General features: G+C 42.7%; 1 protein-coding gene across 1 annotated transcript in view; it reads left to right on the forward strand.

Moving 5' to 3' along the window:
• dpy (fibrillin-like protein dumpy) overlaps nucleotides 1–25,979 on the forward strand; it is a 141,064-nt gene that overhangs the window by 112,902 nt on the left and 2,183 nt on the right. The window contains exons 98-137 of the mRNA XM_074087894.1: nucleotides 173–805; nucleotides 889–1,200; nucleotides 1,949–2,284; nucleotides 2,622–2,921; nucleotides 3,745–4,047; nucleotides 4,147–4,464; nucleotides 4,626–4,943; nucleotides 5,245–5,547; nucleotides 5,630–5,968; nucleotides 6,357–6,644; nucleotides 6,732–7,040; nucleotides 7,147–7,788; nucleotides 7,859–8,491; nucleotides 8,581–8,883; nucleotides 8,966–9,262; nucleotides 9,339–9,989; nucleotides 10,527–10,832; nucleotides 10,914–11,234; nucleotides 11,471–11,776; nucleotides 12,091–12,408; nucleotides 12,491–12,805; nucleotides 13,173–13,490; nucleotides 13,863–14,480; nucleotides 14,628–14,936; nucleotides 15,387–15,689; nucleotides 15,775–16,086; nucleotides 16,399–16,722; nucleotides 16,805–17,104; nucleotides 17,312–17,776; nucleotides 17,885–18,241; nucleotides 18,519–18,722; nucleotides 20,421–20,603; nucleotides 20,903–21,091; nucleotides 21,189–21,953; nucleotides 22,034–22,231; nucleotides 22,389–22,571; nucleotides 22,656–24,761; nucleotides 24,852–25,231; nucleotides 25,323–25,505; nucleotides 25,606–25,876. Of these exons, the coding sequence (XP_073943995.1) occupies nucleotides 173–805; nucleotides 889–1,200; nucleotides 1,949–2,284; nucleotides 2,622–2,921; nucleotides 3,745–4,047; nucleotides 4,147–4,464; nucleotides 4,626–4,943; nucleotides 5,245–5,547; nucleotides 5,630–5,968; nucleotides 6,357–6,644; nucleotides 6,732–7,040; nucleotides 7,147–7,788; nucleotides 7,859–8,491; nucleotides 8,581–8,883; nucleotides 8,966–9,262; nucleotides 9,339–9,989; nucleotides 10,527–10,832; nucleotides 10,914–11,234; nucleotides 11,471–11,776; nucleotides 12,091–12,408; nucleotides 12,491–12,805; nucleotides 13,173–13,490; nucleotides 13,863–14,480; nucleotides 14,628–14,936; nucleotides 15,387–15,689; nucleotides 15,775–16,086; nucleotides 16,399–16,722; nucleotides 16,805–17,104; nucleotides 17,312–17,776; nucleotides 17,885–18,241; nucleotides 18,519–18,722; nucleotides 20,421–20,603; nucleotides 20,903–21,091; nucleotides 21,189–21,953; nucleotides 22,034–22,231; nucleotides 22,389–22,571; nucleotides 22,656–24,761; nucleotides 24,852–25,231; nucleotides 25,323–25,505; nucleotides 25,606–25,876 (15,819 nt within the window). The remainder of the gene's footprint in view (nucleotides 1–172; nucleotides 806–888; nucleotides 1,201–1,948; nucleotides 2,285–2,621; nucleotides 2,922–3,744; nucleotides 4,048–4,146; nucleotides 4,465–4,625; nucleotides 4,944–5,244; nucleotides 5,548–5,629; nucleotides 5,969–6,356; nucleotides 6,645–6,731; nucleotides 7,041–7,146; nucleotides 7,789–7,858; nucleotides 8,492–8,580; nucleotides 8,884–8,965; nucleotides 9,263–9,338; nucleotides 9,990–10,526; nucleotides 10,833–10,913; nucleotides 11,235–11,470; nucleotides 11,777–12,090; nucleotides 12,409–12,490; nucleotides 12,806–13,172; nucleotides 13,491–13,862; nucleotides 14,481–14,627; nucleotides 14,937–15,386; nucleotides 15,690–15,774; nucleotides 16,087–16,398; nucleotides 16,723–16,804; nucleotides 17,105–17,311; nucleotides 17,777–17,884; nucleotides 18,242–18,518; nucleotides 18,723–20,420; nucleotides 20,604–20,902; nucleotides 21,092–21,188; nucleotides 21,954–22,033; nucleotides 22,232–22,388; nucleotides 22,572–22,655; nucleotides 24,762–24,851; nucleotides 25,232–25,322; nucleotides 25,506–25,605; nucleotides 25,877–25,979) is intronic.

Genomic DNA, 25,979 nt, shown 5'->3' on the forward strand with positions numbered 1-25,979 from the left:
CAAAAAGGACGTATTAAAAATAGTTTTTTCACAAAAACACTAATCATATAAATTATAACGTTTTATTTTAACATAATTATCCAGCTAAGAATTAAATTTTGAATTATTTTCCTTATTTAATTTTGTGATTATTGTGATAAAAACAATACATAAACTTTTATTTTATTTTTAGCTCCCACGCAAAACGATGGCACACCGTGCACACCGTCGCCGTGTGGACCAAATTCCATTTGTAAAGAAAATTCAGGCACACCGTCTTGCACTTGTATGTCTGGTTTCTTTGGTTCCCCACCATACTGCAGGCCTGAGTGTTCAAGTAATAGTGAATGTCCGTCCAATAAAGCGTGTATTAATATGAAGTGTGCAGACCCTTGCATAAATGCTTGTGGCGTGAATGCACAGTGTAGAACAATAAGTCACTCTCCAATGTGCTTCTGCGAAACCGGATTCACCGGTGATGCATTTTCCAATTGTTACCCCCATCCACAATTTACCACAGAAATATCGAGGCCTTGCAATCCAACACCTTGTGGTCCAAACGCCGTGTGTAAAGAACAAAACTCAGCTGGATCGTGTACATGTTTGCCAAACTACATAGGAAATCCTTACGAAGGCTGTCGACCCGAGTGTACGGTCAATACAGATTGTATGTCAAATAAAGCTTGCATACGCAACAAATGCCAAGACCCTTGTCCTGGTACATGTGGAACGATGGCCACCTGCGTGGTCGTCAACCACTTACCATCGTGCACATGCTTGTCCGGTTTTACTGGAGACCCGTACCAGCGTTGCCACATTCATAATGGTAATCTACTTTTTAAGTCCTTTATCCAAGTTTTAACACTTGAAATATTCTGAAGAAATAATTTATAACTATTTTTTTTACAGAACCAGTCTTGGAACATGTTACACCATGCGCTCCAAACCCATGCGGACCTAATAGTGTTTGTCGCCCAGTAAATGGTCAGAGTGCGTGCTCATGTATGGCTAATTACATTGGTTCGCCTCCTGGCTGCAGACCCGAATGTACAGTCAGCTCAGAATGTTCAAACGACAAAGCTTGCATTAATCAGAAATGTACAGATCCTTGCCCAGGACGCTGCGGCTCAAACTCAAACTGCAGAGTCACGAAGCATAGTCCTCTGTGCTCGTGTGCACCAGGTTTTACTGGCGACCCATTCACACGTTGCTACCCTTATCGTAAGATTTTATATATTTTATACCTACATATTAAAAGAAAAGTTCTGATTGACCGACCGACTGACTAATTCATCAACGAGCAGCTTCGAAAAGCTGAAATTGTACATAACATAGGTAGAGATCTTTTTTATGATGTACTTACTTAGATAACAGTGGCGAACCCTATTCCCACCGCCTTGCCCAAGATTGACAAAATAGAACAACAAAACAATACAGAATTTATGAAAGATGTAACTGATCTTAGCTTCGGCTTTACCACGGAAATATCTTACGCCACGCCATTGTTAGACAAGGAATAAGTACTGGTTTTTGGAAATTCACCCGCTATAGTGGTTAAAAGGGAAGAAGAAGGGTTGAATAGAACGTTCATTACTAAAAATTAAATATTTTCAAAGTAACGTTTTTTGTTTGGTTTTATCAGTTTAACCTCGTGGGGCCCAAATTTGCAATAAAATCTACACAATAGTTTCTAGGGAATCACAGACCTATGACAATGAAATAAAGTTAAATTTATTTTACTTCCCTATTGTTTTACACGACGGAAGTTAGATTTTATTTCCGAAATAGTTAGATTTAACTTGCTTTGACATTTTTTTTATATTTATATGGCGGGCTCATGAGGTAGGTAGTCAGAACATAAAAAAATACTCAAAATACACAATTTACAATAGACGAGAAGTATTAAAACCGTTTTAACGTTTAATACTAAGACACCTTATTATATTATTAACTTATTATTTAATTTCAGAACCAATACAACTACCACCAGAACCAACAAGATATCCATGCGTTCCGAATCCTTGTGGTGAAAATGCAATTTGTCGAGATGTGAGTGGGGGACCGTCTTGTAGTTGCATGCCAGGATACCAGGGGCTACCCCCCAACTGCCGTCCTGAATGTGTTATTAATCAAGATTGTCCATCTAATATGGCCTGTATAAATATGAAGTGTCGTGATCCGTGTCCCGGAAGTTGTGGGCAGAATGCAATGTGCACAGTCTTTAATCACTCTCCAGCTTGCACTTGCCCTCAAGGCTACAGCGGAGATTCATTCGTCGCTTGCGTACTAAATCCACCCGAAAAAGGTAAATTTTAATATCTATATGTGTTCCGTTCAAAGTAGTCGCAAATTAAGTCAATAATGAATTATAGTTCTATTTAATATTATAAAATATAAACCTCTCTTTTAAGTGGAAGTTTATTACTATCTGATATGTCGATGTAATTTGATTAGTATATCCAATCGAATAAAAAAAAAAAAATTAGTATGGTGATTAATTTATTAAATAATAATATAGTGAGTTTACATACATACTTTAATCTGAATCGCAATCATCACCGTTGGCCTTGATAGCTACATAGCACATTATAATTATTTTGCATGGGGCAAATTAAAACAATTAACAAGGATTTTTATTTTAGACGAGTTGCCAGCAGACCCGTGTAATCCATCACCGTGTGGCATTAATACCCAATGTAAAAATGGGATATGCGAGTGTATAAGGGATTACCAAGGTGATCCATACTTTGGTTGCAAGCCGGAGTGCATATCGAGTACAGATTGTCCTACGGATAAAGTTTGCTCAAGAAATAAATGTGTCAATCCATGCCCTGGAATGTGTGCACCTAACGCTGAGTGCAACGTTTATAATCATATTCCAATTTGCACATGTCCCGAAGGAACTTCAGGGAATGCGTTTACTGGATGTCATATGATTGATGGTAAGTAGGTACATTAGTGATTTCTAGGGTTCGGTAACTCAAAAGAAAAAACGAAACCCAAGATCACTTCGTTGTCCGTCTTTGCATCTGCTTAAAGTCGGTGCCGCTGGGTGAGCCAGCTGCTGCAGTGTACTTAGGTAGTTATCTTTCCTACAAACTATCTATTAGGCTTGGCACCGACTTCTAACTGAGATCAGTAAAAAGCACACACAGAAATATACGAGCATTTGGATTAGTTTGTGTGGTGGCGCATCACATACTTTTTTAGAGCTCGGTACCTCAAGGGTGACAACGGAACTCTGTTATTTACAAAGTTTCAATTTATTCCCAAAGATCGACTCAAGCTTGACCGGTTTTTATTATTTGTTGATATGCAGTATATTTACATCTAAGTATTATTATTTTAAGTTTGAGGTTTGTATGATTCTAACCGATATAGAGGTACGAAGTAAACAAAAAAATAGACTTAAGTACTTATTGTTATCGTTCTATATCTAAAACGTTTAAACATAGGTAGAGAGTAATCTCAAACCTGGAATTATAAATATCGGTCAAGCGAAAGCCGGACTACGAAAAAAATTAAAACTTTGTTATTGTCTGTTATCGGCTGTACTTCAACGGGTACCTAGATTTAGTTGATTAGATTTTTTTAGAGATGTACGGAACCCTCGGCGCGCGTGTCTGACTCGCACTTGACCGCATTTTTTATTCATAGTGTTTTAGCTTTGGAGGGTACCCTCACCCGATGTCTTATCTTTAAATTAACGTATCATGCCAATTAACTACTAGTAGGTTTGCGCTCATTCCTAATGCTTTTTTTCAGTTACACCAATCCAACCATGTAATCCAAGTCCATGTGGACCCAATAGTCAATGCCGCTCTGTTAACAACCAGGCAGTGTGCTCTTGTCTACCTACATTTATTGGAAACCCTCCTTCGTGTCGGCCAGAATGCTCTATAAGTGCGGAGTGTCCGCTGAATGAAGCATGCAATAACCACAAATGTATCAACCCTTGCATCGGAACCTGTGGCTATGGGGCTAGATGTGAAGTTGTAAACCATAATCCAATATGTTCATGTCCAAATCAATACACGGGAAACCCATTTTCACAATGTAGTCCAATAGGTAACAGTTATGAACATTTTATTTTATTGTCATGCACGAACTTTGTTATTATATGGGACGAATATTAATCTAAGAACTAACTTTATAAACTTATTTCAGCTCCCATGTCCGTGCCGCAGAGTAACCCATGCAATCCGTCACCATGTGGGCCGTATTCTATTTGCAAAGAAATTGGAGAGTCACCATCATGCACTTGTCAGGCCGATTACATAGGTGCACCTCCAAATTGTCGCCCAGAATGTGTTAGTAACTCAGAATGCCGAAGCGACTTGTCATGTATAAACCAAAAATGTAAAGATCCATGTCCGGGAAGTTGCGGATACAATGCAGATTGTAAAATAGTCAGCCACGCTATAGTCTGTACTTGCCCGTTCGGTTTAACTGGAGATCCTCTAGTGTCATGCAATCCCATGCCAGGTATGCATTATAATTATTTTTTCATCCCACCCAATGACAATTCAAAAAATATAAACAGACTGATTACGTCTTGTCCCTCACTAGGTGTGTGTAAAAATAGTGAAAGCTTCCTTCTTCCTATTTGAAAACCTGTGTGCACATTGAACTGTTTTTTATTTCAGATTCTATCATTTTCAATTCCCCGTGCGAGCCTTCACCGTGCGGCCTCAACGCAGAATGTTCGGAAAGGAGCGGAGCTGGTGCTTGTCGATGCATCGATACATATCTCGGCAACCCCTATGAAGGGTGTCGACCGGAGTGCGTTATAAATACCGACTGTCCACCGATGCTAGCTTGTATTCAAAACAAATGTAAAGATCCTTGTCCTGGTGTGTGTGGATCTAATGCAATATGTCAGGTTGTAAACCATTTGCCAACGTGCTATTGTTCACCTGGTCTTACTGGAAATCCATATTCATATTGCATAGATAAAGTCGAAGGTAATTAGCTATAATCATGTACATCATACGATTTTTAATCCGATTAAATAATTAAATCCCCAAAGATATCCAAGGGTTTTCTGAAAGTTTTATTTAGACCTTTTTTTGCCAACATTGGCGCAGATCCGAGGTATGGTTTCTATATTAGTAATGCCCCGGTGATCGCTTTCAGTCGAAATATCATTCATCATTGGAAAAAAGATTTTCTCTTTCGATTCTTTATAACTGTTTAACATAAGTAGGTACTCTTATAAATTAGAAAATCTATTCAATTTTGTACATGCTTTGTAATATTTTCTAGTTGATGTGAAGCCAACACCATGCACACCATCACCTTGTGGACCTAACAGTCAGTGTCAAGACATCAATTCCCTAGCGGTTTGTAGCTGCCTACCGGAATTTATGGGCTCTCCACCGAACTGCCGACCGGAATGCACAATAAATAGTGAATGCCCAACAGACAAAGCCTGTATTCAACGGAAGTGTACTAATCCGTGCATAGGTCAATGTGCTAGAAATGCTAATTGCAGAGTGATATCACACAACCCAATATGTTCTTGTCAAGATCGATTCACGGGTGATCCATTTACAAACTGTGTACAGAGTAAGTTATCTCGTTCCTACATTATTCGTAAAGAATATAATTAACACCAAAGTATAATGAATTTTATGTGTTTGATTTACAGTGGTAATAGCAGTAACACCTCCTGCTACGGAAGTGAATCCGTGCATACCTTCACCTTGTGGCCCGAACTCAGAATGTCAAGTATACGGAAGCAGTGCTCGTTGCACTTGTTTGCCAAATTACATAGGTTCTCCTCCGCGATGTCGGCCAGAGTGTGTTACGAGCGCGGAATGTGGTGCCGCTGCCGCATGCATCAACAGCCGATGCGCTGACCCCTGCCCCGGCGCTTGCGGCCGTAGCGCGCAATGCAACGTTGTCAACCACCTACCAATCTGTTCCTGCGATCCCGGTTCTACAGGAGATCCATTCTTTGGGTGCCACCCACTATTACCAGCTCCAGGTAATAGACAAGGCAAAACTTTTTAACACACTTCTTACTAGCTTCACTTGTAACTATTGTAGGTACCTTTGTATGTATCGGAATCTTATATAAGTAGAAAATCTTGCCCCCTCTTATATAAAAAAAAATCAGAGTGCATTAGATAGCTACCACCTACCACATAAAATATCGGTGTGCTTGTTTTGCGCAAACACAATGTGTAAACTCTTTGTTTACACAGTAAACCATTACAAATTTGCAATTGTCATTATTTCATTATTATAATAACTAGGTTACGCCGGCAGCTCCCTCGTTGTTAAAGAACATACAATGCGCTAGCTCCTTGTATATCCCGTAGGAATTTTCGAACAATTTATTTATAGTGTCCAATACTATTTTTTTTTTACAGCTGACGATCCTTGTTCACCCTCGCCATGCGGGACCAATGCTATCTGTAAAGATGGTACGTGTACATGTATACCAGAATATCAAGGCGATCCGTATTTCGGCTGCAATCCCGAATGTGTCTTGAACACCGAATGCCCGAAAAATAAAGCTTGTATAAGCAACAAATGCAAGGATCCCTGTGTGGGTACATGTGGCAATAATGCTATTTGTGAAGTACTTAATCATATTCCTATGTGCTCTTGTCCACCGGGATTCACAGGTTCCCCATTTTATGACTGTACTAAAGCTGGTAAGTATAATATACATATTTCATTCAAATATATATATTTCATTAAAAAAATTAAACCTTCAGCGGCAAAATGTTTTTTTTTTACAGAAAATGTCCCACCAGCCAACTTGTGTCAACCGTCCCCCTGTGGACCTAATAGCCAATGCAGAGAAGTAAATGGAAATGCAGTATGCATTTGTATTCAAGGCTTCACGGGGAGTCCTCCAAATTGTCGGCCAGAATGTACAATTAGTTCAGATTGTCAATTAAATCGAGCTTGCTCAAATCAAAAGTGTATTGATCCTTGTCCAGGAGCATGTGGTCGAAACACACATTGTCTTGTTGTGAATCATAACCCAGTGTGTACATGTTTGCCTGGATTTTCTGGCGATCCATTTTCATCTTGTCAATTTATACGTAAGAATATCTATATCAGTTATTTATACTACTCATTCTATGCTAAAATTAAATGATTAATAATGGGATGGGATGGGTAATAATTTACAAACATTTTTATTTACAGCTTCAGCAACACCGGTTGAAATTAATCCATGCCTTCCATCGCCTTGTGGTCCAAATTCGCAATGTACTGAAAATGGTGAAAAATATATTTGCACCTGTTTACCCGAATTTGTTGGTACACCACCTAATTGCCGACCTGAATGTACAAGTAACACAGAATGTGCTTTGACCATGGCATGTATTAATAGAAAATGTGTGAACCCGTGCATCAACTCCTGCGGTGAAAACGCCGAATGTAGAGTAGTGAGCCATACTCCTATATGTTTGTGTCTCAATGGATATACTGGCGACCCATTCCTACGTTGCTCTATCGCGACACTTCCTACGGAACAAGAACGCCCTACACCGTGTGTGCCCTCTCCATGTGGCGCTAACGCTGAATGCCGTGAGCAATACAACGCAGGGTCTTGCACTTGTTTACAAGGTTATTTCGGTAACCCATATGAAGCATGTAAACCAGAATGCTTACTTAACTCAGATTGTCCATCGAATTTAGCATGCAGAAATAATAAATGCTATGATCCTTGCCCTGGCAGTTGTGGTGTAAACGCTGTATGCAATGTTGTCAATCATAATCCAATGTGTTCATGCCCCGATCAGCATTATGGTGATCCATACAAAATCTGTACATTCAAATCACAATGTAAGTAACAAGTCACTTATTTATTTTTTTGTTTAAATAGTTCTGCAACTCATTTATTCATTTCTTACAGATGAAATAACTGATCCTTGTAATCCGTCACCGTGCGGACCTAACAGTCAGTGCAAATCTCAGAATGGTTTAGCTATCTGTACCTGCTTAATTGGCTACCAAGGATCACCTCCAATGTGTCGCCCAGAATGCATTACTAGTTCAGAATGTCCGTTGGATAAGGCTTGTGAAAACCTTAAATGTGTGCAGCCTTGTCCGAAAGGATGCGGTGTTAATACCGATTGCCGAGTAATCAAACATAACGCCATTTGTTCATGTAGGCAAGGTTATACTGGTGATCCGTTCACTCTATGTTACGAGGCTCCAACTATAGGAAGTGAAATGATGGACCCTGTCAATCCCTGCATTCCCTCTCCATGCGGTTTGAATGCCATATGTCGTGACGTTGGAGGTATTTCATCTTGCTCGTGCAACATTGGATATTTTGGAGCTCCACCAAATTGCAAACCGGAATGTGTCACGAATACAGATTGTAATAATGACAGAGCGTGCATAAATATGAAATGTGAAAATCCGTGTTTGGGCTCATGTGGATTGAACGCCATTTGCAACGTCATAAACCATGTGCCTATGTGTTCATGCCCGGAAGGATATCAAGGGGATCCGTTTGCCATTTGTAACATAAAGCAACCAGGTATTATTTTGCGTCCTTAAAGCTTTCTAGACAAATTGTTTTATTGTTAGCTAGTGTAGCCTACTTACAAGTTATGAATCTTATTTCAGAACCACCTCAAAAAATTGATCCTTGTTATCCATCACCATGCGGTGTTAATGCGCTTTGCAATAACGGAAACTGTACATGCCTCGCTGAATACTCCGGGGATCCGTACTTTGTTTGCCGGCCGGAGTGTGTACTAAGTTCCGACTGTGCGCAAAATCAAGCTTGCTTGCGCTCTAAATGCGTGGACCCGTGTCTCAACATGTGCGGTGTTAACACAGAGTGTAATGTTTACAATCATGTAGCGGTATGTAGTTGCGCAACTGGGACGAGTGGGGATCCATTCACTCAATGTTACAAAATTGAAAGTACGTATGATAATTAATTAAAATTCAATCGACATTCGCTTTTATTTTTGAAAATCATTAACATCAAACTGTTTCGTTTCAGAACCGACTAACAGGCCGTGCGATTTTTCACCATGTGGACCTAACAGTGTTTGCAGAGAAGTAAATGACCAGGCAGTGTGCGCTTGCATTGAAAGTTTCATTGGAAATCCACCGAACTGTCGACCAGAGTGTATTCAAAGCACAGACTGTTCTCCATCCCGGGCATGTATTAACAGGAAATGCCAAGATCCATGCCCTGGCTCTTGCGGAACTAATGCTTTATGTAACGTCATAAAACACAATCCTATCTGCAGTTGCCCTGACAGATACCATGGATCACCGTTCACACATTGCTCCGGTATGTCCTTTAATACATAAACTTATGTATTTTTGTCGCAAGTATTCTTGTTAACGTTTTTATTTTTAATTTTTAGTAGTCCTAACGGAAGTGACGCCATCTAATCCTTGCCTGCCTTCTCCATGTGGACCAAACAGCATTTGCACACCGACCGCTGGCCCTGCCACCTATGCATGCACATGCCAACCAACGTTTGAAGGCACCCCACCACTGTGTAGCCGGGAATGTTCAACAAACGATGATTGCTCTATGAATAAAGCATGCATCAACTACAAATGCAAAGATCCTTGTCCAGGATCTTGTGGAATCAATACAATTTGTGTTGTACGTCTTCATAGCCCTATGTGTTCCTGTGAAGAAGGGTACACTGGTGATCCATTTACATCATGCTTAGTTAGACCAGAAGCCACGCCTATAGACCCATGTAATCCGACTCCTTGTGGTACCAACGCACAATGTAAAGTATCGAGAAATAGCGCTGCAGCTTGCATATGCGAACCAGGTTACTTTGGAAACCCCTATGAGTCATGTAGACCTGAGTGTGTAGTACATACAGACTGTGCATATAATCAAGCGTGCTTAAAAAATAAATGTGTAGATCCATGCCCTGGAACATGCGGCGTATCAGCTGTGTGCCAAGTTATTAATCACGTCCCATCGTGTAGTTGTACAACTGGATACACAGGAAACCCATACGCCTATTGTCATATTGTCATAAATCCACCGGGTAAGTCACAAGGTTCGCAAGCCATAAAATTTTAATTCTCTTACTCTTAGCCTAGATTGTGATTTTATTTAAAGGCATATTTTGTTCTATGTTAGTCAAAGTCAAAGTCAAAATATCTTTATTCAATTTAGGCTAAAAAAAGCACTTTAAAATGTCAAAAAAAAATCTACCACCGGTTCGGAAAAACCTCTGTTGAGAAGAATCCGGCAAGAAACTCAACGAGGTATATTTTTTTAAACAGATTTACAATAGGTATTATTAAATGATATCTATAAATCACAAGTATTCAACACAACTTTATTTTTAACACAGTTGGTTAGGTAGTTACTGAAAACTATTGTATTTTCCCGCACGCGCATGTTTTTACTTTTCTTCCAATTGTGGATGTTTGTAGTTTTTTGCTATACCAAAAGAAAATATTGTCTGTATGAAACTGTCGGTTGCTTATCTATTTAATATTATATTAATAATAATATTTAGAACATTCATTAGAAATAAGAAATAATAGTATTTATACTAGCTCTACTATGTTTTCAGAACCAACAAAATCTCCATGTGAACCAAATCCATGCGGAAGCAATTCCGTTTGTAATGACAAGAATGGTTATGCGGTGTGTTCCTGCAAGCCAGATTTTCTGGGATCTCCTCCCAATTGCAGGCCTGAATGTACAGTAAACTCAGAGTGTGAATCAACAAAGAGTTGTTCCAGGCAAAAGTGTATTAACCCTTGTATAAATACTTGTGGACAAAATGCAGAGTGCAGAGTAGTAAATCATGCTCCAATCTGTTCTTGTCGACCAGGTTTTGAAGGAGATCCTTTTATTAGATGCGTGATTGTTGAGAGTAAGTTATTGCTTTTTATTATCACTTTTATTTGGTGACAATGACCATCCGATTTTTCTACAATTTAAACCTCTTTTGCAGATACACCGATTCCTGAAGCGAACCCGTGCATACCATCGCCTTGCGGTCCAAACGCTCTATGTCAAACTGTCAACAAAGCATCAGTGTGCACTTGTATGGCTAACTATATGGGATCGCCACCCAACTGCCGACCTGAATGCACTGTAAACTCAGACTGCCCGAGTACGATGGCTTGTATGAATCAAAAGTGCCGTGATCCTTGTCCTGGCTCCTGTGGTCTACAAACAGTGTGTCAAGTTTATCAGCATGCTGCTGTCTGCAGTTGCATGGAAGGGTTCACTGGAAATCCCTTCCAAACTTGTCACGTTTTAGAACGTATCGGTAAGTAACGGCGAAAACAACCCAATAGTTATAATTAATAATTTTATATCAGGATTTTGGATATTAAAATATGATATGATATTTATTTACCAAAGTTAAGATTATACAATCATCAAGATTTAGAATATAAACCACATAATATAAACCAGTTACTAACTACCCGGTTTCATTTTATGACAAAAATAATTCTGAATTTTACCACTGCCAGAGATTTATAAATTCTTATTGTTTTCCAGAACCACAACCAACTATATATGATAAGTGTAACCCTAGCCCCTGCGGAGCAAATGCCCAATGTCAAGACGGTCAATGTACCTGTAAACCGAAGTTTTTCGGAAACCCTTATATGAGCTGCCGGCCTGAGTGCACACACAACTCCGACTGCGCACCGCAACGCGCATGCGTCAACAATGAGTGCCGCGATCCCTGTATCAACATATGTGGTCAAGGTGCCCTGTGTGAAGTCCACAACCACATACCAATGTGCAGTTGTCCTTCAAACACAACAGGAAATGCATTCTTCTCATGCAATCACATTCCAGGTAGCCAGTCGTACTTTTTTATTTTAAATTTTCTTCACAGATGTTGTCTGCAACTTCATCTGCGTCCCGCGGCAAGTTTATACTTTCCCGGAATAAGAATCAATGTTAATCAAAACTAGTATTTTTTTAATCAGTTCAGGGGCTCCAGGAATTATCCTACAGCTTACAGCTAATTCAGAATTTACCTCTTTATGATAATATTCGCAAAAGTAGATACATTTAAATCTATTTCACTGTTATTGCAGTTCCAATTCAATTCACTAACTGTGCCTTTCTGCCAACACTATAAAAAACAAGTAAATTTATGATTTTAGTTGTGCCAGAGAGAAAGGACCCCTGTACGCCATCGCCGTGTGGACCTTACAGCGTTTGCCGAGTAATAAATGAACAGGCTGTTTGCTCATGCTTAATCGGCTATACCGGAATGCCGCCTTCGTGTAGACCGGAATGCTTAGTAGATTCTGATTGCACAAGTTTGATGGCGTGTTCAAACCAGAAGTGTAACAATCCATGTATAGGAACATGTGGACTGGACGCCGAATGTAGAGTTCATAATCACCAACCTATATGTTATTGCCGAAACGGATTCACTGGTGACCCATTTTCCAGATGTCTTGTGATTCCAGTCGATCGTAAGTAGTACTAGATTATTAAATAACAATAAAAATTATTACTCTAAAAGCACTGCGGTTTATATATATTTTTTTTTTACAGGCGAAGACCCTATAAAAAAGACTCCATGCGAACCTACTCCATGCGGTCCGAACTCAATCTGTCGGGCAATCGGTGACTCGCCGTCTTGTTCATGTCTTACTGGTTTCGTTGGATCACCTCCTTACTGTCGCCCCGAATGTGTCACAAATAGTGAATGTAGCTATGACAAAGCGTGTATTAATAACAAATGTGTGGACCCGTGCCCTGGTGCTTGTGGACAGCGTGCTATGTGTCGAGTTATAAGTCATTCACCTCAATGTGTTTGTGAGATAGGATACGAAGGAAACGCATTAGATCAATGTCAACCAATTAAAGGTACTTATTATGTGCTTTACTAAAATTTAACCCCCTGACGCGAAACATCTGTGTGTCTGTCTCTGGCATTATACCCCCAAACCGATGGATATTTTGATGTGTTTTTTAATCGAAAGCTAGTTTCATCGACATGTTATTAGCTAAGTTTCATTAAAATCTGTTAAGCTGTTTTTGAGATGTTGAACTTTCACAAAGTTGGGGGATAATCAAGTTTTCTGAGTAAAGTAGCTAAATATTGCATAAGAATGTCCAATTTTATTTTATTACGGTTTAAATGACCTATTTGCGTAACATTTTAGCAATAACGTTAAGTATTACACATTTGACTCATCTTGATAACCTGAATCATATAAATCCAATGTTCCAGATCCTACTCCAGTCATCACAAGTAAACCATGTTTACCTAATCCGTGCGGCATAAATGCGATTTGTCAAGAGCGTAATGACATCGGCAGCTGTACATGTCTCAGTGGATATTTCGGAAACCCATATGAAGGTTGCAGACCAGAATGTCTGATTAACTCAGACTGTCCAAACAACAAAGCATGCATGAATAGCAAGTGTCAAGATCCTTGCCCAGGCTTATGTGGATCTAATACCCAATGTCAAATGGTCAATCATTACCCTAAATGCGTTTGCTTAGACAGATACGTAGGAAATCCGTATAATGGTTGCATTCTTAAAGGTATTTTTTTTTTATAACACATACATAATTATTTTTACCTATAATATAACTATCGTATCTGTGTATGTATCGGAATCTTTGAATTTGGTTTTCACCCAGTTTGTTCTTGACTGATACAATCGCGCTGATCTGATGATGGAATCGGAGCTGGGCACTAGGACTCCAATACAGAAAAACGTAACCTAGCCGTGTTTGGGCTTGTAAGACTAATCTTAGGATGTAATTTAAACAAGAATGGTCCTACCACCTGCAAAATTTAGTTTATCATTAAAGTGTTTTTTACTATTTTAAACTATCATTATTTTTATTATTTACCATGAGCACTACTAGAAAAAATAGCATCATTATTACTTAAAAAAACTTTACTTTCAGAAACGCCTACAGATCCTTGCAATCCATCTCCATGTGGGCCCTTCAGTACGTGTAAAGCTTCGAATGGCCAAGCTATGTGCGCGTGTGTTCCGGAATATTTTGGCAGTCCACCCAATTGCAGACCAGAATGTATAACCAGCGCAGAATGTCCTTCGAACAAAGCTTGCATTAAACAAAAATGTACTGATCCATGTATTGGATCGTGCGGCGAAAACTCACAATGCCGAGTTCATCATCATAGTCCATACTGTACTTGTTTCCCTGGCTTTATAGGCGATCCATTCATTAGATGTACAAAAGAAATCGAGCCACCCCCAGCCAAATCGCCCTGTGAACCAAATCCTTGCGGTCCATTTGCTAACTGCAGAGACTCTGGTGATTCGACAATTTGCAGTTGCAAACAGGGTTACATTGGTGCTCCACCAAATTGTGCTCCTGAATGTACTATAAATGAAGATTGTGCAAATGACAAGGCATGCGTTCGAGAAAAATGTTTTGATCCGTGTCGCGGTTCTTGCGGGACAAACGCTGACTGTCGAGCAATGAATCATCTTGCTGTTTGCACTTGCCCAGTTGGGTATAGTGGCAATCCTTTCATCAACTGCTATCCTGCTATAGGTAATATTTCGTTTTGTTAGACCCTTTATACTATGATATTTTTCAACAGAAATAAAAGATTGTTAACAATGGCAGGTGTGACCTTAATCGTCTGCATCGTCGACAAGTTGTTTTAAAAACTTACAATGTAAATTTCTTTATTTTTAGAGCCTGAACATGATCTACCAAAAGATCCCTGCGCGCAGACGCCATGTGGAAACAATGCAATCTGTAATAACGGTTCTTGCCTTTGCATTCCCGGCTACCAAGGCAATCCTTTTATTGAATGTCGTCCCGAATGCACGAGCGATAATGAATGTCCAAAGCAACTAGCCTGTGTCAATTACAAATGTGTCAACCCTTGCATAAACGCCTGCGGTTTAAGCGCAATTTGTAATGTTTACAATCATATTGCTATATGTGAATGCCCTCCTTCATTGCAAGGAGATCCTTTTATAGCCTGTCGCCCTGTAATAGGTGAGTAAAATTGTAGAAGGCCTATTAAGAGGGGCCAGCTGTGTTTTTAACATACAAAAGCTTTCCACAGTTTCCGCCTCAGATTGTGATTTCATCCATAATATGTACACATTTGCTAGCAGCAGTTTCCTTCGATTTGAGCTTTTGTCTCCTTGGATTTTCCCGAAAACAATTATACGGACAATTTTTTTTAAATTAGTGTAAATTTCATTTTCTCGTAACATAACTAATTTTGCTTATTTATTTGTCCCCTTTTCGTGGAACAGCAGAATAGTTGAAAATTATTAGGCTTTTGGCGCCTTTGTCTATTTAATCTTTCTTGCAGAAACGTATTTTTTAAACCAAAACACATCATCAAAAAAACGACGTTTGTATTTTGAAAAATTAAATATCAAGCAATGCTAGTTAAATTGACAAGTACCTAATTTGATCCAAATCTTATTTGTTTAGCTCCTACCGTGAGCGATCCTTGTACACCACACCCATGTGGACCAGACAGCATATGTCGCGCAATGGGCACAGTAGCGCACTGTTCGTGCCGGCCGCCCGCGCTCGCGGAGCCTCCCAGCTGCCGACCGGAGTGCCGCACCGACAGCGACTGCCCCGCCGACCGCGCTTGTCGCAACAACAAGTGTCATGACCCTTGTCCCGGTGTATGCGGCTCTCAAGCACACTGTCAGACTAGAATGCACTCGCCTATTTGTACTTGCCCCATTCACTTCGTTGGAGATCCATTCATCCGTTGTTCGCCAGGTATTATTTGTCACATAATTTAATTTGCATATCGAAACGAAAGTTTAGACTGAATTTAAAATAATGAATATCACTTATTTTTCAGCACCAAAGAATTCGGAATCCAGGGTTGTATCACGATGCCCCGACTGCGGGCCGAACGCAGACTGCATTGAAGGCCAATGTCGATGCAAACCGAATTACTTTGGAGCCGCACCATTCTGTCGTCCCGAATGCCTTAGTTCCAGTGACTGCGAGTGGAGATTCGCTTGCATGAACCGACGATGCGTGGACCCATGCCCCGGCGCATGCGGTCGCGGCGCCATCTGCTCGCCTGTCGCGCACCAACCTCGCTGCGAATGTCCCCCTTCCACCACCGGAAACCCTCTTGTTGATTGTCGACAGTTTGATGATATCAGTAAGACAGACCCGAATAAAAGATTGCTTTTCCTTGCGTTGAAAGAACAATAATTACGTTTATGTTTTATGTTCCTCGATAAACATTTTGGTTAGGTAGTTAGACAGTAAACTTTGTTTTCGCTTTTAAAACTTAGGCATGGGTTTTACTAGTGAAACGGAGTGAGCTGTTTATTGCAAAGTTACGTAAGCGTTAAAACTTACCTAAGCACTAGGAGATCGCTTTACGGAAAGCGCTTTACTATAATTTTGCTGATCATTGAATTTTGATGTGTATGTGAATTTCAGCTCACGTAATAACTCAATGTTTCAGTTAAACCTTCAAAACCAAACGATCCATGTTATCCATCACCTTGCGGACCCGGAGCAATTTGTCGGTCTAGAGGTACCGGAGCATCTTGTGAATGCGAGCCAGGACTTCGGGGTGACCCTTACACCGGCTGTAGACCGGAATGTTTGGCAGACTCGGACTGTTCACCGTCGCTAGCTTGCGTGCGCTCGCACTGTCGCGATCCATGTATCGGCAGCTGCGGAATAGGAGCAGATTGTGAAACAGTCAATCATTTACCACTCTGTTCTTGTCCGCCTGGCACTAAAGGAAACGCTTTCGTGAGATGCGAAGAAGTAGTTAAATCAGGTAGGTGTTAATCCGTATCGGAAAGCGTATCTACATGTAGCCATATTGATTGATAAAATATTAATAAGTTATGGTGTTGCAGTTCCACCGTGCGATCCGTCTCCATGCGGACCGGGCGCGCTGTGCTCGGCGGTGGGCGAAAGCGCAGTGTGCGCGTGTCCTGCGGGCACGAGCGGCGACGCGGCGGCGGCCGGTTGCCGACCCGAGTGCGTGGTCAGCTCTGAATGCCCGCGCGACCGTTCCTGCGTTCGCAACCGCTGTATCGACCCTTGCGTTGGCGCTTGTGGCAATGGCGCCGAGTGCCGCGTTTTCGACCATGCGCCCATTTGCTCCTGCCCACCACCCACCACTGGCGACCCCTTCTTTGACTGTAGACTGGGAGGTAATTTGCTTGCCACAAATTCAATGAAATATTGTAATAAAAACCCAATAAGTATTACACGGTCAAATTACGAACAGTGGCAATTGGCTCTGCAATCCCGTGTTCTAACAACAGTGTACTTACCAAAAATTTATTTTGCGATTTTTGTTATGAACACTAAAAAGTTAAATTACATATAGTAAGCTTAATCCTTATATTCTTTTTTAGCACCACCCACTCCAAACGACCCATGTGATCCAAACCCATGTGCACCCCACGGAACATGTCGCAATGGTTTCTGCAGCTACCCAGAATGTATTGTAAATGACGACTGCTCTGGTGATCGAGCTTGCATCAATCGAAAATGTTCAGATCCATGCGTTGGAGCTTGTGGTTTGAATGCAATTTGTTCAGGAGTGAGGCACTCTGCGGTCTGTTCATGTCCCAGCGGCTACACAGGGTCGCCGTTTGTACGTTGTGAGCGACTAATAATTCCCACGCCTGCACCCGTGCCGGAATGTGTTAGAGACGAGCAGTGCGCTGACAACGCGGCTTGCGTTGATTCTCGCTGCTCGCCCGTCTGCGGACCTGCCAACTGCGGACTTAATGCCCGCTGTTTGGCTAGACAGCATAGAGCTCGCTGTGCTTGCTTACCCGGATATGAAGGCGATGCTTACACAGGCTGTTATTCAGGTATACATAATTATCTTGGTTTTAAATATGTGTGTTAAATACTTACCTGTCAGATCTCGCAACTTTTTTTACAATACATAATATAAAATACATTTTTTCTTATTACAGTACAATGCCATAGCAACAACGACTGCCCGAACGACGAGAGCTGTGAAGGCGGGTCATGCGTGAAGGTGTGCCCGCGCGTACGTTGCGGCGCTGAGGCGCACTGCGTGGCTCGCGGACACGCCGCCACGTGCGAGTGCGACAGCGGCGCGCGCGGTAATCCGTGGAGCGCGTGCGTGCGCGCCGAGTGTAGTGTCGACGACGACTGCGCGGCGTGGCTGGCGTGCCGCGCCGGCAGCTGTCAGAGCCCCTGCCCCGGCGCCTGCGCGCCCACTGCACTCTGCAACGTAGTGCGCCACGCGCCCGTCTGCGAGTGTCCGCGGGGCACTCAAGGCAACCCCAACATTGAATGTCGAATAGGTAACAGACTAATTAAATTCTACTTCAGTAATATAATTGCCTATTTTACCGTATCGACGCAGTAAAAGCCAAATATGCAACCACCGTCCGCTCCCAATTTGGTGAAATTCTTGATTCCGTTATTTTTTGTACAAATCTAAAATATTTTGTGATAATCTTCACTCACAGAGAAATGTAGCAATAGAGTGTAAATGCCATATAAATTGCCTTACACTTCTGACAAGTTTTTAAATGTATTAGTTAAATATACCTAACCTACTATCATACTAAATTTTAGCTGTAGACGACGTGGAATGTGAGAACGATGCTGGATGCGGCCCCGACCTGGCGTGCCTGCAGGGCAAGTGTAAGAATCCGTGCGACGCGACCTCGTGCGGCAGCCGCGCCGTGTGCCGCGTCGCCAACACCCTGCCGTTCCGCACACTCGTCTGCGAATGTCCTAAACCACTAACAGGCGATGCCTCCGTACAATGTAACCCGAGTAAGTATTCCTTCTATTAAGAATATTAAATTTTAAACTACGCTATCGTATTACGCGTGTTCTCGGGCAGGTGGGACTTTCCACTCCTGTGGAGATGGATACAACTCCATTCCCACCTATAGCCAACTTCTTTACTTTGAATGGACCATACTAACACTAGCCCATAGGACATTGTTACTAACCCAATGGATTTTTATCTGACTTTATAAATAAAATTTTATTGAATTACAGTTAAATTAACCGCAATGCTAATCTACAACAAATAATGTTCTTGTTTAAAGATCAGGTTGAATTATTACGACGTCAACAACGCTCATAGTCGGAAGGAATATAAGAGTGCATAAACCGAGTGGGTATAATAATTAAAAATTTGTTGTAAGTGCACACCTGTACATACGTTCACGTAGGTAGTTCCCTACACTGTATAAATTGTCCACATAATTTTCTTTATAACTTTCATAACTAAACATACTTAGTTATACATTAGTAGATTGATAACCAAGGGTGGAAAGTGACCCATCTCACCTGAATTTCTCACTTCGTTCGAGCGCCAATAGTTCGAGGGGAAATGGGTAATTTCACCCGAGTTAGACATTCTACTTTTCATTTCGACTGTAAGCACAGAGTACATATATAAACTGTGAGGAAAGTAAAATAGTTCAAAAAAAGAGAATAATAATAAATTGAATTTCAGTATTCAGTAAATTGAATTTACTTATATCCAACCTCCAACGGTACCTTTTAGACCTGGCCACTTGCCACGGCCGACTATAAAAAAAAACAAGTTGGTCACGACCAAGGAGCTTATATACCTACAAAACTGGAGGTTGAACGCCGAACGAAGAAGTTTGACCTTTATTACTTATTTATATTTTCCAACAGTTTCTTTCACATTTCACGAATGACTTCCATCTCTTTCTTAACCTAACTAAAGAAAGAGATGGAATATGTTCGTGACGTAATAAAGATTAAATTTCTTGTTTCAAACGGATGTTCGGCGTTCAACCTCCAGTGTTGTAGGTATGTTAGCTCCTTGGTTACGACTTGCATCTACATGGCCATGCCGAAACGTGAAGAAAAAGTGTCAGTGACGTAACTCAATTATCTTCGACTCCGTGGCCAAACAAAAAATTAAAAAAAAAATACTTTCCACCCTAGAGATGAAAACGCAATTTTCCACCCGGCTATCTACCCATGAAAATTAAACTTTCCGATCAGGAGAGATGAAAAATATGTTGAAGTACGCGATACGTCAGACAATTTGAAATCGGTTAAAATCTTTATCAGTTGTTGTGCAATGATAAGAAAACCGTTTTGCAATATACCAACGTGGCAAATCATGTTATGTTATAAGTATAAATTTATCAAATAATATTTGTTGCAAATATTTCGCATTAAACTTGAAAAAAAAACTACTTTATATTATTGAAAAATACTCAAGTCCTTGATTATAGGCAGCTTTTTACCAAATAATAAAAGGACCATTTATTTATTACATTTTTTTTTATGTTCGCTGTGCTGTCGTGACAAGCGCTTTCTTAAGTAGATACAGGTCAAGATTAATAATAATAATTAATAATTAATAATTTATTTCCCTTAAAAATGACACACGTATACATAAAAAAGAGATGTCTGGCGGACCCCAAACGCGGATTGGCATTATTCAAACGAAAAAATAAGCAACTTGATGTGTTACAGAAGGTGAATGTACGGAGGATTCCGAGTGCAGTTACGAGGAGCAGTGTTCGGAGAAGCGCTGTGTGGCGGTGTGCGGTGCGGGCGCGTGCGGCGTGGGCGCCGAGTGCCGCGGCCGCGCGCACCGCGCCGCCTGCACCTGCGTGCCGCCGCTGCAGGGCGACCCGCGCGTCGCCTGCAGGCCCGGTCAGTATCAACCACTAACACCGCATACTTTCGCACATGTTTCGCTACTCGACTCCACACCACACACTCTCTTTTGTAACGACGAAACATTCGAGCGGCACTAACGAATCCAAGCCAGCACTCACCATCTTTCTACAGAAAGTTGTCTGGAGAGCCATATCATTTCAATTGATCAAGTACATCCCGTGTGTCTCAATCTGAATAATAGATTGAAAACTTTCATTTTGCATATTCCTGAGACAGGATTTGAGTTTCCAAATACCGTTCTTGTGGTAATTGGAACTTTTTGTTTTATTCAGGTGTGCCAGAAGTTCAATGTACATCGGATTCGGAGTGCGGATCTGCAGAAGCTTGCGTAGCGCGGCAGTGCGTGCCAGCGTGTGCGGGAGCCTGCGGCACGGGCGCGCTGTGCGAGGCCGCGCAACACCGAGCGCGCTGCCACTGCCCGCCCGGCACCGCCGGAGACCCCGCGCGCACTTGTTACACACGTACGTTCATCTTACATACATATTCAATCTAAATCTAATCTAATACCAATTGTAGATTAATTCAGTTTCCAATATCACAATAACCTATATTTTTCAGCCGAGTGCACATCTGATGACGACTGTCCTTTCGACAAGGTCTGCATTAACGGATACTGCCAAGATCCATGTAACCTGGGATCACCGTGTGGTCGAGACGCAACATGCGAGGCGATCGCGCACGTGGCCACGTGCCGCTGCCCTGCGGGAACACAAGGAGATCCGCGCCGTGCCTGTATATCTGCCGTCTGCCACTACAATGAAGACTGCGACGACTCGCAGATCTGCGACCGCCTCAACCGCGTGTGCCGTCCCGCTTGCTCGGACAGCGCGTGCGCGCCTGGTGCACTTTGCGTGGCGCGACGTCATCGACCTGAGTGCTCTTGCCCGCCAGGCCGCTCCGGCGACCCGTACTCACGCGGCTGCGCCGAACGTGAAGTCGGCCCTGAGTGTACAAGCGATTCCGAGTGCTCGGCGCCGCTGGCGTGCGTGAATTCGCGCTGCGTTGACCTGTGCGCGAGCAACCCCTGCGAGGTCGGGCTCGTGTGCCGCACCGTGGAAGTACTGCCGCTACGCGCTGTGGCCTGCGTATGCCCCGACGGCGGCCGCGTCGCGCCCGACAGCGGCTGCCGCGCGCCGCCCGACGCTGAGTGCTCCGCGGACGCCGACTGCGCCAACAGCCAGACCTGCCGTCGTGGCAGCTGCGTCGAGGCCTGCAAGGCAGACCCGTGCGGCCTCAATGCCGTTTGCGAATCTGTCGATCACGCTTCCCGATGCTCATGTCCACCGGAATACACAGGAAATCCAAGAGCAGAGTGTAGTTTAGGTAACTTGATTTACACTAGAAATGGTTGAAAAGTCTTAAAATAGTTATGCAACCGCAACTAAAAGCAGTTTCATTTTCAGAACCGAGAAATCCATTCATATGGGAATGTTATAATGACGATGAGTGTGGTCCTGAGCGCGCTTGCCAGGACCATCGCTGCATCAACCCCTGCAGCGCGACCTGCGGCGTTGGCGCGCTATGTCGCGTGATCGACCATAAGGCGCAGTGCTCTTGCCCCAGAGAATTTACTGGCGATGCGTTGGTTCGCTGTTCACCTCGTAAGTTTTTTTTTTCAACTACCTACCTACTATTTTCCAATTACTAAAAATATGTGCAATTGACTATTTACTGTTTTTACATTTTTAAAAGCACATTTATAATAACTTTGTTTTACCCATTTATATCCTATTTTAAAATATATTTTTTCATTTTCAGCGTCAGTTCCAGTGGGATGTAAAGCTAATTCGGAATGTCCGCTCTCACAAGCATGCATAAACGGCGCTTGTGCCGAGCCATGTGCATGCGGTACCCACGCCAATTGCAATGTCGTAAGACATCATCCAGTGTGCTACTGCGAAGAAGGTTATTCCGGCAACCCTTACGTTTCTTGCGCCAAAGGTAAGTTTTTAAAAACACCATTCCTGTGGGGCGCGTAAATTTTTTGTTCGTAGAACGGCGAACTAAATGTATTTTTTTTTACAGTTGGATGCACTTCCGACTCTGAATGTCTTGACAGCGATACTTGCTACAATGGAGCTTGTATAAATCCATGCGCACTTGAAGCTCCTTGTTCTATAAGCGCAGAATGCTTTGGCAGAAATCACAGAGCTAATTGTCGCTGCCCTACCGGTACGAGCGGAAATCCATTCACCAGATGTCAACCAGTAGACTGCGAAATAAATGCCGATTGCAACGATGATAGCGTGTGCATCACAGGAATCTGTCGCCACGCGTGCTCTGTAGATGGTCGTAACCCTTGTGCAAGCAACGCCGAATGTTTTGCGCGTAACCACGCTGCATCCTGTAGATGCCCGCCCGCTCTTCCCATAGGAGATCCCCTGACGTACTGCCAGAAAGTTCCAGTTTTACAAGGGCCAGAATGTCAAATGGACGGCGATTGTCCAAGCGGTCACGCATGCTTAAGAGATCAATGTCGGGAAGCTTGCACAGAATTGAAACCATGTCAGGACAATGCGCGCTGTGCAGTTTCTGACAGTGTTCCTTTCCGTACGCTAATATGCCGTTGTGCAGAGGGCTATATCCCGGATGTTGGAGGGGCTTGCAAACCAGCGCAACTACCGCCACCGAGTTGTTCATCTGACGATGACTGTAACGACCGTGAATCCTGCGTCAATAGAATCTGTCGAAACCCTTGCGACTGTGGCGAAAATGCAGAATGTTTTGTTCGAAATCACCGCCCGGTATGTTCATGCCGTGAAGGTTTCGATGGGAACCCGTACCATTCTTGTCGCACAGTCGGCTGCCGCTCTGATACAGAATGTGAATCAAATGAAGCTTGCGTTAATGGCAACTGCGTAAGCCCATGTTTATTAAATAGTAATTGTGGTCCGAATGCTGATTGTTACGTAGAAAGAAACCAACCTCTCTGCCGTTGTCGATCTGGATTTGAAGGAGATGCATATGAGGGCTGCAATGCAGTTGAATGTAGATCCAATGGAGACTGTCCCCAAGACAAAGAATGTCATGCTCACAGATGCATCAACCCTTGCTACTCAAAAACAAACTGTGGTACAAATGCAATATGTCTAGTACGGAACCACATCGCAGTTTGTAAATGTGAACAAGGTTTTATAGGAAGTCCTTATGTAGAATGCAAACCGGAAATAATAGCAGAATGCTTCATTGACGCAGATTGTCCGCCAAAGTCTGCATGTTTATCTTCAAAATGTGTCAACCCGTGTACAGTGCTCAAACCATGTGCCACGCCAGCGCAATGTGAAGTTTCTCCGACTTTGCCTGTCCGTACTATGATTTGTACCTGCCCGCCAGGATATATCAGTAGCGGCGGAGGTTTATGCCGTCCGTTCACACCATTTTCAGTCATCGCTTGCGTGATAGATACAAACTGCACAAGCAATCACGCCTGCATCTCTTCCGTTTGCCAAAATCCTTGTGAATGTGGACCAAATACTGACTGTCAAATAAAGAACCACAAGCCAGTTTGTGCATGCCGACCAGGATTCATCGGTGATGCACGCACTGGCTGTTATGACGTACTTTGCCGTTCCGACTCACAATGTTCAGATGATGAAAGTTGCATAAATAACCGATGTGTGCCGGCTTGCTCTATTGATAGTGAACTTTGTGGAACATCTGCGGAATGTTACGGAACTAACCATCGTGCTTCTTGCCGTTGTAAAGTTGGAACGTCTGGTAATCCGTCGATTGCTTGTACGCCCATCGGTTGCCGAGCAAACTCTGACTGTCCGTCAGATAGATTGTGCATAAACACCCAATGCATTGAACCTTGTACTATAAATACCTGTGAACAACCTGCAGAGTGCAGAGTACACCTTCACGAATTGCATTGTGTCTGTCCACCCGGTTACCAGAGCACTGAAAAAGGATGCACCAAAACAAACGAACCTCAATGCAAATCTGACGTAGAATGCCCAGCAGGAACGGCATGCCTGAACACTAAGTGTTTGGATCCTTGCCTTGAAACAAGTCCTTGTAGCAATAACGCCGAGTGTAGGGTACTAGACACACTTCCAGTTAGGACCATGATTTGCGAATGTTTGCCCGGATACAAAGGAAATGCTCTGGTTGAATGTACTCCAAATAAACGTAAGTGTCATTTTTGACTGCACATTTGAAGTTTGTATCCCACGAGTGATCTTAGAATTAAATACAAAAACAAAACATCATTTATTTCAGCACCAATTGCAGTATGCATCGAAGGGCAAGCTGTGGACGCTAGTGGAGAATGCGTGCCGTGCCTCGCGACGGAGGGACGCGTGGTGGACTCGCGAGGACGCTGTGTGTGCGACTCGTCACGAGGACTGGTGGCGCGCGGTGACGAGTGCGCGCCCTCCGCCGGCTGCCGCCGCGACGCCGACTGCGACGACCGCGACCTCTGCCGCGGCGACACCTGCGTTGCCGCCTGCCAGGCCGAGCCGTGCGGCGTACATGCCATCTGTACTGCCATCGGACACCGCTCCATCTGTAACTGCGCCAACGGCTACACTGGCAACCCGAGGGAACAGTGCACGACAACGCCCAACTATCGAACAGATTTCCCACTGCCGGAAATGCAAGTAAGTGATTCAAAGCATTACGACTTAAATCGGTCTTCAAACATTTCAACGTATTTACATAAACATACTGATGAGCCATATTTCTTTCCAGGTACATTGCTTGGCTGACGCAGTGCGAGTGAGCCTTGAGATTAAGGATTTCAATGGTGTTTTGTATGTAAAGGGCTACAGTAAGGATGAACGCTGCAGACTTATGGTGCATATTCCTGTGCACCAAGAAAGGCTCGTTGATTTTACTGTGCGCTTTGGAGATTGCGGTTTAGTACACGTAAATGTAAGTTTACTTAATCAAATATTAATTTCCCACTAGCCGCCAAGTTTTTCAAAATCACTCGAATAAATATTTTTATTTAATTTCTTTATCGCATCTGCAGGGAATGGCAAGCTTTGTACTTGTGATGCAAATACATCCGACACTCCTGACATCAAATGCTAAGGCGTTCCACATCAAATGTATCTATCAGACTGGCGAAAAGAACGTAACGCTAGCATTTAACGTATCGATGTTAACCACGGCGGGCACTATAGCCAACACCGGCCCGCCGCCGACATGCTCGATGCGCATCGTTTCACGCACTGGTGATGAAGTCAGCTCCGCTGAAATCGGAGAAAACCTCGTCTTGCAAGTCGACGTTCAACCGTCAAGTAAGTAGCCGCACACAAAACTTTCTGAAGTGTCAATAAAAACATTTCCTACCTTCGTTCAAATAATGAGCCACATCTCTAAAGCCATGGTAGCCTAGTGGTT

The sequence above is a fragment of the Choristoneura fumiferana genome, chromosome 5 (assembly GCF_025370935.1).
Source record: "Choristoneura fumiferana chromosome 5, NRCan_CFum_1, whole genome shotgun sequence".
Classification (NCBI taxonomy): domain Eukaryota; kingdom Metazoa; phylum Arthropoda; class Insecta; order Lepidoptera; family Tortricidae; genus Choristoneura; species Choristoneura fumiferana.